Source organism: Monodelphis domestica, chromosome X, assembly GCF_027887165.1.
Source record: "Monodelphis domestica isolate mMonDom1 chromosome X, mMonDom1.pri, whole genome shotgun sequence".
In the NCBI taxonomy this organism is placed as follows: domain Eukaryota; kingdom Metazoa; phylum Chordata; class Mammalia; order Didelphimorphia; family Didelphidae; genus Monodelphis; species Monodelphis domestica.
Window position 1 is genome coordinate 9,196,501 of NC_077235.1, and position 15,087 is coordinate 9,211,587.

Below are 15,087 nucleotides of genomic sequence, written 5' to 3' on the forward strand. Positions count from 1 at the left end.
TACCATTTCCTATGCTGCAGTGTCTTACCAATTTGAAAAAAGGGAGACTCTGCAGCCCCCTCCCAGCATTTCTTCCTTTCTGAGTATCCATTCCATTTGTTTCTGAATGGTGGCAGTTTTGTAGTATTCTTTGTCTATTGGTTGATGGTGTGTTTGCTTCATTCTCTTCTCGACTACTATATATAGATAGGTCTTCTCTGGGCTCAAGATTTTCCCTTGCCTTCCTCCCAGAGTCTCTTAAGTTCTTTGAATCCTGGACTCTTGGCTGCTTGGGGTTCCAGTACCAGCTTTGTCATTAATTACTCACTAGCTGGCTGGCTTCCTCCAAACTTGCCCAGCCCAGCCCCAGTCCACAATGCCCCCTTCGCCTGTCAGACCCTGGTCCAGGTTGATAGGAGGATTTGTGCAAGCATCCCATACTATTGTCACAGAATGCTAATCTGTGCCTATCTCACATGTAGAAGGCCCATGTGTATAACAGACCAGTGGGGTGAGTGTCGCATCACAATGGACCTAAATTTAGAGGAAATTCATTATAACCCAAGCGTTCGGATGGCTTCCTAAAAAGTGTTACTCCACCACCTTCCCTGCCTGAGAACATGACCTGGGGATGGAAGAGAGCAGAGCAGTGCATTTGAAACTTGTGCCCTGGACCCATGTACATGAGAGGGATTTTCCCTTAATGACTAAAGGCTATTTCATACAAACTGACCATATAGTAATTAGCTTTCATAATGTAATAAGACTTGGAGCTGGAGGAGACCTTGAAAGTTCCTAAATCTCAGCTTTCGTTTTACTGAGAGGGAAACTGAGAGGTATTCTGAGAAGTTTCAGAGCCTGCCTGTGGTTCTAGAGCTACTATGTGTCAGAGACAAGACTTCCAGGCAACTCCTCTCCCCTCCCCTCCAGTGCTTCAGAGGAATGTTGCTTTTCCAATGGCTGAAACAGATGTCTAGCTGTTTGATAAATACAGAGAGGATGAAGGGAAGGAAAGGGGGAGGGAGAAAGAGAGAGAGAGAGAGAGAGAGAGAGAAGGATAATGGGGGATAGTGAGATGGGAAGTGGGAGGTGAAGAATAGGGAAAGAGGAAAAGGGGGGAGAGGAAGAGAGCTATTATCTTTCAAACTGTATACCATGCTTTGTGAGGATGAGAATATTTCTTAGAGAGGTTATTTCAGATGTGAATGAAGTCATGATTATAAAAGGCTTTGAAGGCCTAGCAGACAAGTACTGTGGTTATGTTCACTATACAATAGTTAATAATGTGTTTTCATCTACTTAAGTGAAAAGTTCTTTTTGAAGACCTTTAAGTGCTATATTTTGTGGGCTATTAAAGTGATTTTTGGATCTTTTTTGTAAAGATGTGCAGATTTTTAAAAAATTTGCACATTTATGATGAGACAGAAGACATTAGCAAAAAATGGCCTCTTTCCTGCTTTATTCAAGTGTCTTGAAGTGGAAATTATTTTAACAGATTTGATTTTACAAATGTCCTATCTGGCAGTGTGAAGAGGAGTGCTAGCTATATATATTTTTACCCAGTGTTTGAGGGGCCTGTCAAGCTAGCACAATAGAAGCCATGGGAGCACCAGAGCAGAAGTTTTACCATGAGCCCCCATAGCCTGGGTGTGCGGCATTGCCAAAGTGAAATAGACTGGGAAGTTGTGAAATACTCTGCCACATGGGCCCCTGTGCAGAGAGTGTTTTCTGAAAAACTTGATAAAAGCCAAATGCAAATAATTCAGGACAGAGTTGGATAATGCAAGAATCGGAAATAAAATGCCATGTGTAACTTGTCTTTTCAGGTGAAAATTGAACTTCCCATTCACCTTCATCAAAAACATCATTTGCTTTTCACTTTTTATCACATCAGTTGTGAAATCAACACAAAGGGAACAGCCAAAAAGCAGGACACTGTTGAAACTCTAGGTAAGTGTCCTCTCGGAATGTATCCCCAGCCACTGCACAATCAATTCCTCCTCCTTTCCTCAAACCATGGACCTCATCTTTCATTTCCCACAAAATCCATTTCTCAGCAAAGGTAGGATTTTTTTCTCCTTAAGCTTTCATTTGACTAAAATGTTTATTGCACTAAAGATTTAGAAAACCTTACCAATACGGTTGGAGTGCTGAAAAGAACAGAAAGGAATCTCCTGTGCTCTTCTAAGTGCATGTCCCAGTGAAGTGTATTGTTTTTAATCACCCATTTTAAAAAATTGAGCACATCAAGGGAGAGCTAACACATTCAATGGAGGTGAGGTGGTGGCTGGAATTTTCTAGTTCTGCTCATTGTGGAACAGGGAAGTCGTTCTGGTGCCAGAGACATCTGTAAGCCTGCAAGATAGAAGCACTGACTGGCACTAATTAGCAGTGGGAAGCTTTAAGACTGAGCAGGTCTTGGAAGGGAAGTCTCACTAAGTGTGTGGGTATAGTCTGACTTCAAGCTCCATTCTGAAGCCATTCACTGAAAAGTATTTTTAGGCCCCCTAGCGAGTCAGCCTGGACTAGCAGATAGAGTGCCAGACTTATCAGGGGACCAGAGTTGAAATCCTACGAGGCAGCAGGGAGCATAGCCAAGGGAGTGGACAGACTCTTGGACAGAGAAAGAGTCAGCCAGGAAGGCCATAGGATTTTCTGAGCTACAATAGAGACTTCAAAGCACCTAATGAAATGCACGTTGTTAGAATAATTAAGATAGTCCCTTAGGACGCCATAGAAGATTAGAGGTATCTCACAAAAGAGCTTGGGAGCACATGTGAACCAGCTGACCATAAGCATCTCCAGCATACATGTCTGGTCTAGCTTTGTTCCCAGGGACCCAGCTTGCTTTGGGAGATTTGGACAGGATCAAGTCTTTATTAGTCTTTAAATGATCAAGGATTAAACTCACAAACTGGGCAGTTCTAGTCTTTTATCTCTAAAGTTTGTCCTTCCTGAGATGCTCTCACCTGAGACCAGGAGCCAGATCAGGCCTAGACCAGACTTTGGCTTCAGTCTTGTTCCCCAGTTGTCTGTCCAATTCATAGAACTTTCTGTGGCCCGAGAGAATCCACTGGTTCCAGCGAACATTCAGATTAGCACTAGGGTGTAATTATACTTGTGCTTCAAGCTGTCCTGGCTTCTAGAGCACATCAGATGTGGAAGTCGGCTGAAGAAGGAACCATGCCTGGACTGTGGCCTTGCCTCCTTCCTGAGTTTCCATAAAGGGTCTCTAAACTAGCCTTTGGCTTAGATTGTCGTTGGAATGGCCAGACAGTTCAGATTGATTCACCATACAAAACCAGTGATAATAGGAGACATTTTTCTTTCCTTTTCAGATTTTCTGGGTTGGAAAACTTTTCTTACTTTGTCAGTGCTCTGGTTTAACTACCTTGACAGTGCCTTTCCATGCATATTTGGCTCACTACTCAACTCCACTGCTAATAAAACAAACCAGCCTGGAAGTTTTGCTAATACAGAGCTGCAGACGCTTGGCAGGGTCTGGGAAAGACATCTAGGCCACAGTGTGGAGAAAGCAGTAGGGTTAACTCTGCAATTTAGAATGAAATGGCATTGCAGATAAAGCTTAGGAAAGAAACTCTATGGTCTAGGTCTTAAGTGCTTCCTCACATGCTCCCAGCTCATACTGAAAAATAGATTGAAGAAAATGCCCCCAAGTGGGCTTCCAGAAGAGCTCCCTGGCACCTGCCCTCCTCATGTGGCCATTTTGAGTCCAGGAAAAGGTTTTCTTTGCTTGGTTTTAAATGCTCAGTTAAAAGCCCATGGAAACCAGAGTCATGTGAAGAATGGAAATCCCTCTTCTCTTCACACTGAGAACATATATCTTAGTTCAATTGGGTTGCAGTTTTCTTAGACATGAACAAGATGGTCTTGGGGGGGGAGGTCTCTTCAGAAAGTCAGTGGCCAGGTAAAATCCTGGAGCATAATGAAAGCATAAGGCCAATGAAACCTGACGATATTGTGCCAGTATACCTGCCAACCCCACCCTGTGTCGGGAAAATCCTGTCCCATTATACAAAGTATGTATGCCTACTTCTTGTAGGAAATAGAGCTTTAACTAACACTGGGGCCTTAGGCATGCATTTCCCAGTCTCCTTTGCATGGAAGGATTATAATACAAAACTCCAGAAAGCAGGGATTAGTATCTGAGGTGAAAGTGAACAGGAATTCCCCAGGCCCCAGATCATACTCTATTTTGTTGTTTGAAATCTTAGAATGGAGTTTGAAAACCATATCATTCACAGGGATAAAGGAGAGAGTGAAAGACTTGAACGCTTTAAGAATGAAAGCTAAATCCACTTCAACTTCAAGCTGTCATGACCCCCTTCCTGGGTGTAATAGCCCCTAACAGCTCTTTTTGCCTCCTCCTTATCCTTAACATTCTGCCAGGCTAATCAGAGATTGGCTCATGTCACTTCCATTCTTGCAAAGCATCATAGGAAATGTAGTTTGAATGGTTGGAAGATAAAGGGAGTTTTTAGAGAATAAGGACAGGGGTCCCCAAAGGCACCATAAAGAGTGGTACCTTACCTTACCTTAGGCCTACCTTAGTAGTTCTGACATGGAATAGCACTAATTAGAATAGGGACAAAGATTAGGGGAAGAAACATGGATGTGGATTACCTGTACTAATGATAGAAGAGTGAACTGCCTAGAATTAGGGAACCAAAACAATGGAAGTACACTTTCTCAGTTGACCTATATAGCCAACTCAGGAAGCAGCTAGATGGCTCAGCGGCTAGAGAGCTGGGCTGGACTCGGGAAGACCAGAGTGTAAATCCAGCCTCAAAACACTTATTAGCTGTGTGACTTTGGGCACAGGGGAGAAAGAAATGGCAAAACACTCTATTATCTTGGCCAAGAAAAGCCCATGGTCCAGGGAACATAAAGAGTCAGACACAGATGAACAGCAATAACAACACAGCCAACTCATCTGAGAATTCACAGGCAAATTTAGAACTTTAGTATATTGGAGAGTCTCTGTGAAGTCCCATCCCTGCTTCTGCTATTTTAGTTATTTCCATTTAATGGCAAAAATGTGGTGCTGTGGTGGGGGTGCTTCTAAGTAAGAAAGCCAGTGTAGATGAGGACCAAATTATCTTATATACAGTTCCTCTCTGGCCAAAGTTGAAATCACATCACTCTCCTCCCACTCCCCAGTTGAATCAGATTTCAATTCTTGGCAAAATTCTAAAATCTTTTCTTGAAGGAATTACTCCTATACACTTAGGAAAGGAAGTGCTGATCAGCCATCAAGCTCATGGAAAGTTCAGTGTTCAATTGAAGCTATTACATGTTAGGAAATAGAATAGCAAGGGCCTGAGGCTTAAGCCATGGAAGGATCAGGTGAGTTTACCAGAGCTATTTAGCCAATTGAAAAGAAGACTAAAATGAGATGTAATGATAGTCTTAAATTAAGTAAACCTTTATTAGGTACTTACTATGTGATGATGATGATGATGATGACGACGATGATGGCAGCTAACATTTTTTAGCACCTCCTATGTGCCAGGCACTGAGCTAAGTACTTTAGCAATATTATCACATTTGATCCTCCTGACAATCTTGGGAGGTAGGTGCCATTATGATTCTCATTTTACGGAGGAGGAAAGTGAAGAAAAACAGAGGCTAAATGATTTGCCCTGGATCACACAACTAGTCAGTGTCTGAGGCAGGATTTGAACTCGGGTCTCTATGACTTCAGTGGGGCACCCCCTAGCTGCTTTGTATAAGGCACTTTACTAGTTGTTTGTCCAACTCTTCATCTCCCCATTTCGGGTTTTCTGGCGAAGGTACTAGAGTGGTTCACCATTTCCTTCTCCAGCTCATTTTCTAGATGAGAAAACTGAGGCAAACAGGGTAAAGAGACTTGTCCAGGGTTATACAGCTAGGACGTGTCTGAGGCCATACTTGAACTCAGAAAGATTAGTTTTGATTACTCCTGGCCCAGTACTCTATCCACTGTGCTACTTTGCTAATAGCTAAGAATAAATAATTATAAAAATAAAATAATTCTTACCCTAAGGGGGCTTCTATTCTTCTAGCAGGATATACAACATAGGTACAAATAAGCAATTATGAAGGGATTTCAAAAAAATAAAAGAGTGGGTGGGGAGGGGCCATCTATACAAAGACACAGAAATAAGAAAGGGCATGCTACGTGCAGAGATAAGGAGTGCTTAAAGAATCTGAGACCTAAGTTCCAGTTCCATCTCTGGCATTACTGTTAGATGGCCTTCTGCAAGGCACTTCATTTCTCAGTGATCTGGGTACTTTTCTACAACCCTAAGCTCTAGAGAAAGTGGCATCTGCCCTGCTCACATGTGGTCTCCTATACCAAGGAAACAGCAGGCGGTTTGATCTGAACAGGGCAGGTGAGAGGGGTTAATATGAAGGAAGACTGAAAAAGCCTGTGTGAAAGTGTATTTTATCCAAGAAGTGATAAGGAACCCCTGAGGGTGTTTGTGTGTGTTTTGGGTGGGGAGTTGAAAGGGTGATGTGGTCCTATAGATTTGGGAGTATTAATTTGGCAGCTGAATGGAGAAGGGAGACAAAGGATGACTGGACTGGGTGAATTGGTGGGGGGGGGGGGCTTAGATCAAAGGATCTCTAAGCTGAACCTTGAAGGAAGTGAAAGATTCCAAGAAGGCAAGTGGAGGCAAATTGGGCAGGAATGGTGACTTATCCACTGCATACAGTGGGCTACAGGAGTGGGGAGTCAGAGATGATCCCCGAGGATGTGAATGCTTTCATGAGAATCCCGGAATTTGAGAGTTGGGAGGGATCTCAGCAGATTCACTACTGTAGCATACCTGATAAGGGAAGAACTTTAGAGCAGGAATCGAACACAGAGACCATCAAGTCCAACTCCTTCATTTTACAGAAAAGAAAACTGAAGCCAAGAGAGATTAAGTGACCAGGGTCACACAGGCAGCAAGGTCATCTGTGCAACACAAGAACCCAGACTCTCTAACCAGTACTATGAGAACACTGTGCTACTCAATTCCAGTCCCGTGTTACTGACTATGTGCTAGATAGTTCCAGTTGGGAATGCTATAGGTATCCCAAATTCAACATATCTAAAAAACAGAACTCATTCGATCACCATCCTTCATCACCAAGGTTTCTTTGACTTTTCCCTTAAACCTCATATCCAGAATCCAGGCCCTTGATAACTGTTGTCTGCCCACAGTATGCTGAATTTATGACTCTGTCCCCTCTTGCCTCATCTCTTGCACAGATTCCTGATTGGTCTCTGACTCCATTCCTCCTTTCCACAATCTATTCTCCACTCAGCTGCCTCCTAGATTTTCTTAAATATCAGTAGTGTCTTGAGGACAAAAATAACTCTCCTGGAGCACTGAGCATTGTTCCTGGTACATTTTGGTTATTTCTTTCTCTTGGTCCAGACATGGGTCTGACTGAAGGGCAGTGGGATCTGACTTTTGGCATCTGGGGCATAGGGGACTCTTTACTAATGCAGGTTGGCAACTCATCTGTTATTGGCCCTCCTAGAGAAGTGCCTGAAGCTCAGAGAGGTTAAGCCAATTTGCCCATGGTCACACAGCTGTTGTATATCAGAGGTAAGACTTGAATCCAGGTCTTCCTAGCTGGAAGAGGAAGTGCTTGAAGGTTTGGTGAATATAACTGAGTTGAATTCTCAGAGCCTTACTTTCTTCCTTTAGGGAAAAAAGAGTGAGTTCCTCCTAGTTCTAAAATTCTCTGATGGAGAAACAGGCTAAATAACTCAGCTCTGTTGGGAACCTTTGTTGTTCTTTCCATACTGTGTTGATGCTCAGCCCCAGGGCTATGGTGCACAGTCCTGGAATTCCTCCTCCTCCTCCTCCCCCATCTTCCAAATGTGTAGGATGTGGACTCGATGCATTAGCTGTCATGTTGCTCATGATCCACTACTGTCTTGACAGTTGGGTTTGCCTGGGTGCCTTTGCTGAAGGATGGCAGAGTAATCACATTTGAACAACAACTCCCAGTCTCGGCCAACCTTCCTCCTGGCTACCTGAGTCTTGCTGATCCAGAATCCAGACGGGTAGGAAAATATTTTTTTATAAAAGTAGATCATTATGGGACACATAAGACCCAATTTTGAACTGCATTAGCCACATTGCCATTTTGGCGTTTGGTATATCGAAGAGGAAGAATTGTTTAAATGCAGTTTGTAGGCTGTTCATATGTATATCTCTTGGATGAAATGAAACAAACCCAATTCCTTGTTTTCTGTTCACAGCAACCAAACATTGATATTAAGTGGGTAGATGGTGCAAAACCTCTCTTAAAGATTAAAACACACTTAGAATCAACCATCTACACTCAGGTAAGGTGGACAAATCAGAATTTTCTTTCAGAGAAAGAGAAAAGGAGAGAATATCAGAGAGTATCAGAGAAAAGGAACTTGTTGGATGAACTTGGGCAGTACTGACCAAATTTGAAGCTCAGGAACCTTGAGAGATTTTGGTCTGAGGGCCTTTCTGAGAGAATGGGGCCTACAGAGGCTGCATATGTCCAGACAATGTACTCCACATAGACTTGTCTGGCTTCTTGAGCTACTGGTGAAGTGTTGAGGATTTTCCTAATTTTCAGTAGCTTTCCTCAGTGGGTTGGGATTGTGTTCCTGATTAGTTCTAAAGAGGAGATGGAAACATGGGTGCATCTTGTCCTCCGTGGAAATCCACTTAGTAGTAACCTGGATTAAATGAAAATTTGGTATTCTTTAATTGAGGATTTGATTTCTGCTACCCACCCTTCCATTCCTCCATCACCCCTTTCCCTTGGATCTCTTACGTTGTAAAATGAGAAGACAGCATGATTTTTTACACATAAGACCTGGGACTTGGAGGCAGTTGAGCTTTGAAATACCTAGCAAAGAGCTCAGTTGGCAGATGTGGGACCAGAGGGGCAGGCGGGCCAGAGATTTGAGCCTAAGGGTAATGGCTTTTTACATCTGGTTTCTAGGATCTGCACGTGCACAAATTCTTCCGTCATTGCCAGGCGATGCAGTCTGGTGCTAAAGCAGTTCCAGGGGAGCTCATTAAATATTTAAAGGTAAAAAGCACAGCGGCTTTCCATAAACTTTTCAGTCACAATGAACTTGCTCTGTAGGCCTCTGTGTTGTCATATTTTGATTTGGAAAAAGGAAGCTAACACTTTGAATATGTTTTTGCTGAGATCATGCTTTTTGTGCCTTGCTTTTCCATTAAATGGCTTTCTAGACACAGACAGTAAAATTACTCCAGTGAGAAGCCAATATTCTAACCCAAGAATTCCAGATCTGATTCTTAGTGAATGGAAAAATAGTCATCACCATTTCAGCTTATCCAGAGGAAATGCTTTACAAATTATTATCACATCTGATTTCTCATTTGTTCCTCTCAGGATCCTCTGAAACAGGCAAGGGAGGTAGTCCTACCCCAGTTTTACAGTTGAGGAAATTTAGGCTTACAGTGATTCAATGCCTTGATGAAGAAAGCCTGTGTGGTAAGGAGCAGAATCAAGTCCTGAAACCGAAATCTTCTGACTTTTCTCCCTTTCTAAGAATGCCTTTCCCTCAGGTCAATTGACAAATGTGTCCAAAGTACTTTTCATCCTACTGCCCAGCTAGATCCCCGAGTGGAAACATGCATTTTTTTAAAAAAGAGAGAGACCACAAGAGCTTGAACTAGTGTTGCGTGTGGGGTGAAATGAGAAGCAGGCCTCTGCCATTGTCTCTTCTTCAAAGAATCTGAAAGAGGCCAGTTAGGAAGAAGAGAACAGAACCTCTCCACGTAGGTGGCATTTTTTCTTTAGCACTGTTTCTCAGGACATCATAATCTTGTAGGAATTGGGCCTCGATGAGACATTGTATAAGGAGGCACAAACCTGGATGGCAAAAGGATTCCTGAGGTATTCTGAGCTGCCATAGACAAAGAGCTGGAGTAAAGCAGTCTAATGTCATAAGATGAATTTCTCAAAGAAGAAATGTTGGGTTGTCTACATTCTGTGTGTTTGTGTTGTAGACACTGTCAAGGATGGAAACCCAGGAGACAGGGTGGCCCAATCTCCGAGGGCTGCAGTAGATTTCAGTGTTGGCTTTGGAAGGAGATTGTGAAAAGACTAACTCTATCCTCACCCTGTGTGCTCACATTCAGGAAAGATAGGATTGGAAGATCATAAATTTAGAGCTAAAAGGAACCTGAGGTCACCGAAAGCAGCCTCATTTTATAGCTGAGAAAACTGAGGCCCCCCAAAATTAAGTGAATTGTCCAAGGACACATGGGTAGAGTGGATAATTAATGTCTACCCTCGTGGCAATTTCTCCAGTACTTCCCCCCATCTGCCACCTCTGGAACTGTAGGAAATAGAGCTTATTTTTCTTAGGGGTGTGGAGACTAGCTGATATCACAGAGTGATGATTTATTTCTCGCTTGGTCCCCACCCTCTCATTGTTTGATGCTTTGCTTTTTGAGAGCAGGTACTGTCTTTTTCACTTTACACAGTATCTGACACACAACAGACACTTAACTAAGTGTCAGTGGACTGAGTAGCCTGAGGGTAAAATGCCATGCTGATGGGCCCTGAGGCCATGATTTACATAGGTGATTACTCAAAATTCTCCCTCCTGAACCTGGGAAAAGTACTAATGAGGACCAGAACCAGAGTTTGGTGACAAGTTGTTATGGAGATGTTGTTATAAAATTTCTGGCCATTTTTATGGAGCTTTTGAGCCTTAGAGACAGCAGAAAATCAAAGAGTATGCTTTATATGCTTATTAAGAGTAAAGTTCTCAGGAGCAGCTAGGTTGCTCAGGAGATAAAGCACCAGACCTGAAGTTGGGACTACCTGGGTTCAAATCTGGCCTTAGACACTTCCTAGTTGTGTGACCTAGGCAAGTCAGTTATTCCTGTTTGTCTCAGTTTCCTCTTCTGTAAAATGAGCTGGAGAAGGATAGCTGTTTCATTTGAATGAAGACAGAATTTCCCAGTAGTGCACATCTCTACAGTGTCTGAGCCAACCAGATGCAAGCAGATGGTATCATTGGACATTAAAGCTATATGACACCCAAAGGTCATCTTATATAACCATTCGTGTAAAAGGGAGACATGGAGAGGCTGTGGCTAACTCCTTCATTCCCTCAACCACTCCATTGTGTCAGAAGATCTTCATTCTTGTCCTGATTCTGTTACTTACTGGCATGTGGCTGTGGGCAGGTTACTTGCCTTTGCCCTACCTCAGTGTCCTCATCTGTAAAACGGGAGTCAAAATACCTGACCTATCTAATTTTCAGGGTTGTTGTGAGGAGAAAATGGAAACCATAAAATATTAATCACTGAAAAGAATACGGTTACATCATTATCTATAAATGAAATCCATTCCTCCAGCATTGGCCAGGCAAAGGATCTCTCGTCGACTTGCCAGTCGTATGCCTGTTAGGGTCATTGGCTTTTTCAGGGGTGAGGAACTGGGTAAAGGATTGAACAGAAAAGAACAGCCACATTTGGGGGAGGGCGTGGACCTGCTGTTATGCGTATTGTGCAAGCTTGCCCCCTAGTGGCAGTTGATAAAACACCACATGCTTTCTGGAGTAGGATTTGGCACCTCAGGGATCCCAAAGTGGGACCTGTCCCCAGATCACATCCACTCTACAGCATCTCTACCTACAGATCACCTCATTAGGCCCTAGGGAGGAGAAGGCATGCATCTTTCGTGCCCATGTGCATATGAACACACTGGCATCGTCTACAATTTTCTGTCTGTTCCATAGCCTGTATGTGTAAATGCAACAAAGAATTCTTTTCAAAATTGGGACATCATAAAAATCTAAAGGAAATGTGGCAAAGCCCAATACAAAAAGGAAAGGTTAGCATTGGAGAGAGGAACATTCAAATTGGGATTATATTTTGCCTTACCAGTTTTTATTTTAAAAAGGATAATGTTCTAAAAGTCTCTTTAGTTTTGACTTAGCACTAATATTTTCTATAAAGTGTTCCCAAACACCCTATTTAAATTGTACTAAGACTTTTGGGACAGTCTGTATTCACATCGGAAGGAGTCAGTGCTGCTTAGTGGGTAGGTCACTGGACTTAGTCAGGAAAATTGGAGTTCAACACCCAGCTCTGTCTCTTACTGTGTAACCGTGGGCAATTTGTCTGATTTCTCCGAACCTCACGAAGCCCTCGGATTATAAGCGAAGTCCCATTTTTGATGAAGTCATATGTAGGCCCTTGACATTTTGAAGTATATATATTGAGCTTTACGTTAGTCTCTCATATTTCTGTTCGCTTTCATCACTAATGCTATTTAGTAAATGTGTGTGTGTATTTTAAACATTTCATTTTAGTGTTTGCATGCCATGGAGATTCAAGTAATGATACAGTTTCTACCTGTAATTCTTACGCAACTCTTTCGTGTTCTCACAAATATGACCCAAGAAGATGATGTGGCTATCAACTGCACCATGTGAGTTTCACAAATAACTGAGATATCTTGCTTTATTTGGAATCCCTTGGAGCCAAAATAGAATTTTAACTGCCAGATGAGGACCTAAAAATGGATTGAATCCTGAGAAATACCATAACTCACAACCTTGAGCAATCTCCAGGCCATTGCTTTAAAAAATGTCAATGATTGCTCTGTCGTGGGGTTCCCTCCCCTTCCGATTTTTAGTTCTTATCTATCACATTAAGGAACCTATGATTTTCAGTGATCAGAAATATGGAAAGCTGTCTTTCTCTCTTCTCTTGGTGACTTTGAATTGTTTCCAATCCATCCTTCACTTTGTTGCAACCACAAACATAATTCTCATCATTTTTCTCTTTTCCTCCTGGGCTTTAAATGTGAATCTGTCTTCCAGGTATTTTATCACATAGAATAATTTCAATAAGAGTTACAATATATATTTAGATAACTGGGAAGAAACCTAATGATGATGTGCAAAGCTTAGGTTATCTAAAGGTTATGTCTTTTGAACTTGGAGACATACTTTTTAAAGCTTTTAGTTTGTTGGATGTTGATATCTGAATTCAGATGAACTATCATCTTCTATAATGATCTCACTTTTTATTCATCCATAATAACAGGGCAACATTATATCTTAATCAATCAGCATTGGTTAAGCAGCTGCAGTGTGTTATACACTGTGACTGTCCTCACAGAGACAAGATGTACCTAAACCTGTATAGAATACCGATCAAATAAATACTATGAGATTTGAGTAGGATCTTGTGGGTGGAGAAAGGCATCAAGAAAAACTTCACACATAGAAGACAATATTTGAACTGAATTTGGAAGGAAAGAAGAGATTCTAAGATGAGAAAACGAAGAGAATGAGGCAATAGCATGTGTAAAAGTCCAAATGAGAGATGGGAGGTCAATTTGTGAAAAATAAGAAAGCCAGTTTGTCTGGACCTGGGACTGCAGGAAAAGGAGCAATGTAGCTGTAGTAAGACTGACTTTAAATGTCAAATGGGAGGTCTTATTTGATCTTAGAGGAGCCACTACAATTTGTGGAGTAGGAAAGGGACTTGGTCAGACCTGTTCTTTAGGAAGAAGCACTTTGGCACCTGTGAGGAGCTGGTTTGGAGGAAGAAGAGCAGCAGCTGTGAGATCAACTCTAAGAGATATTGTCAAAGTAGAAACAGCAAAATTTGTCATCTGACTGGGTATGGGGAGTGAGAGAGAGAATGCAGAGTTATGAGTAATGGCTGGTTTGGGAAGCTGATAAATAGGAGGGATGGTGAGACCTTTAGAAATAGAGAAGTTCAGAGAAGGCACAGATTTTGGCGAAAAGATGATGAGTTCTCTTTTGGGCATCTTGAGTTTGAAATACCGGTGGGAACCCGCTTTCAAGTGTCCAAAAAGCAGCTAGCTGGTAGTACAGAATTAGAAGTCGAAACTAGGGCTTAGTATGTGGATCTGGAAATCATCTACATAGAGATGATAGTTAATCTCTAAGGAGTAGGGCTGGGGTTGATGGGAAATTCTTAGAGAATTGGAAAGGAAGAGCTAGTCTTCTTAAAGCTCACTCAGTTTGATTCTTAGCTTTCTCTAAATCTTGATGACCACCGCTTTTAACTTAATGGTGTTTGACTTGAGTCTCCTCATTCTCACAGAACGTTAGAGCTAGCATAGATCTCAGCAGTCTTCCAGTCCAACCTGTACCTGCACAAGAATCTCCTCTGTAGCATTTGCCCCCTGTGCATTGCCCTTTAGGCCTCTCTCCAGTGGGGGCCCCCACCACCTCACTTTTAGTCAGGCTTGCTTAGGAAGTTTGTCCTGACATCAAGTCTAAATCTGCTTTTGTGCAATTTTTACCCGTTGCCCTGAAGACTATTTGCAAAACAAATCGTGAACTTTCTCATTGAAAGGAAAACGTTCATCCTAAGAGGAACAAAGGAGCTCATAGGGCCTTACCTGGAGTTTTCACCATGTCGTTTCAGGGTTCTCTTACACATTGTGTCAAAATGCCATGAAGAAGGCTTGGACCATTACTTAAGATCCTTTCTAAAGGTTAGTGGGGGAAGCATTCTTCTTTGATGGGGGACTTCGTGCTTAATAATTTCATAGCATTCACCATTCCTTTTTGTTTGTAGTATAGTTTCCGGGCTGAGAAACCAGGTGCCCCTCAGGCCCAGATGACCCATGAAATCTTGGCCACAGCAATGACAACAGCACTGAAGCAGTCTGCAGACTTTTTAGCCATAAATAAACTGCTGAAGGTAAGGACTTGGGAATTTAAGGGAAGCTGTGGCTCAAAGGCTGGCTTGAGAGGACAGTCTGTGAGCAAGCCACACTTTATAAAAGCTCCAGCTTCAGATCCAGGGACTCTCATCAGATTCTTGTAAGCTCACATGGTACACACACTCTTCTTGGGAAAGACTAGTCTTCCTTTCTGCATGTGCCTATATAATATAGCCTTTGGCAAAAAATTGGTTAGAGGCTGTGCTTACAAATACAATCCTCAGAGTATGGCCCCTGAACAGTAGATGGAGCAACTGAACTGGCAACCCGAAAGTGGAAGGAGTAGAAAAGGTGACCTTTTCTTTCTGATCAAGGCAAAGTTAATAGGGAATGAAGAGGAAAAGATGAATCTTTTGG

At 42.3% G+C, this 15,087-nt stretch overlaps 1 protein-coding gene across 3 annotated transcripts in view; it reads left to right on the forward strand.

Moving 5' to 3' along the window:
• The window catches only part of DOCK11 (dedicator of cytokinesis 11), a 243,510-nt gene that overhangs the window by 112,065 nt on the left and 116,358 nt on the right, over nucleotides 1–15,087 (forward strand). For all 3 annotated transcript variants that reach the window (XR_474957.3, XM_001364195.3, XM_007507772.3), the window contains exons 20-26: nucleotides 1,806–1,929; nucleotides 7,926–8,047; nucleotides 8,246–8,332; nucleotides 8,971–9,060; nucleotides 12,332–12,450; nucleotides 14,430–14,499; nucleotides 14,583–14,708. Coding sequence is in view for 2 of the 3 variants with exons in the window: in XM_001364195.3 (XP_001364232.1) it covers nucleotides 1,806–1,929; nucleotides 7,926–8,047; nucleotides 8,246–8,332; nucleotides 8,971–9,060; nucleotides 12,332–12,450; nucleotides 14,430–14,499; nucleotides 14,583–14,708 (738 nt within the window). In the remaining variant the exon portion in view is untranslated. The remainder of the gene's footprint in view (nucleotides 1–1,805; nucleotides 1,930–7,925; nucleotides 8,048–8,245; nucleotides 8,333–8,970; nucleotides 9,061–12,331; nucleotides 12,451–14,429; nucleotides 14,500–14,582; nucleotides 14,709–15,087) is intronic.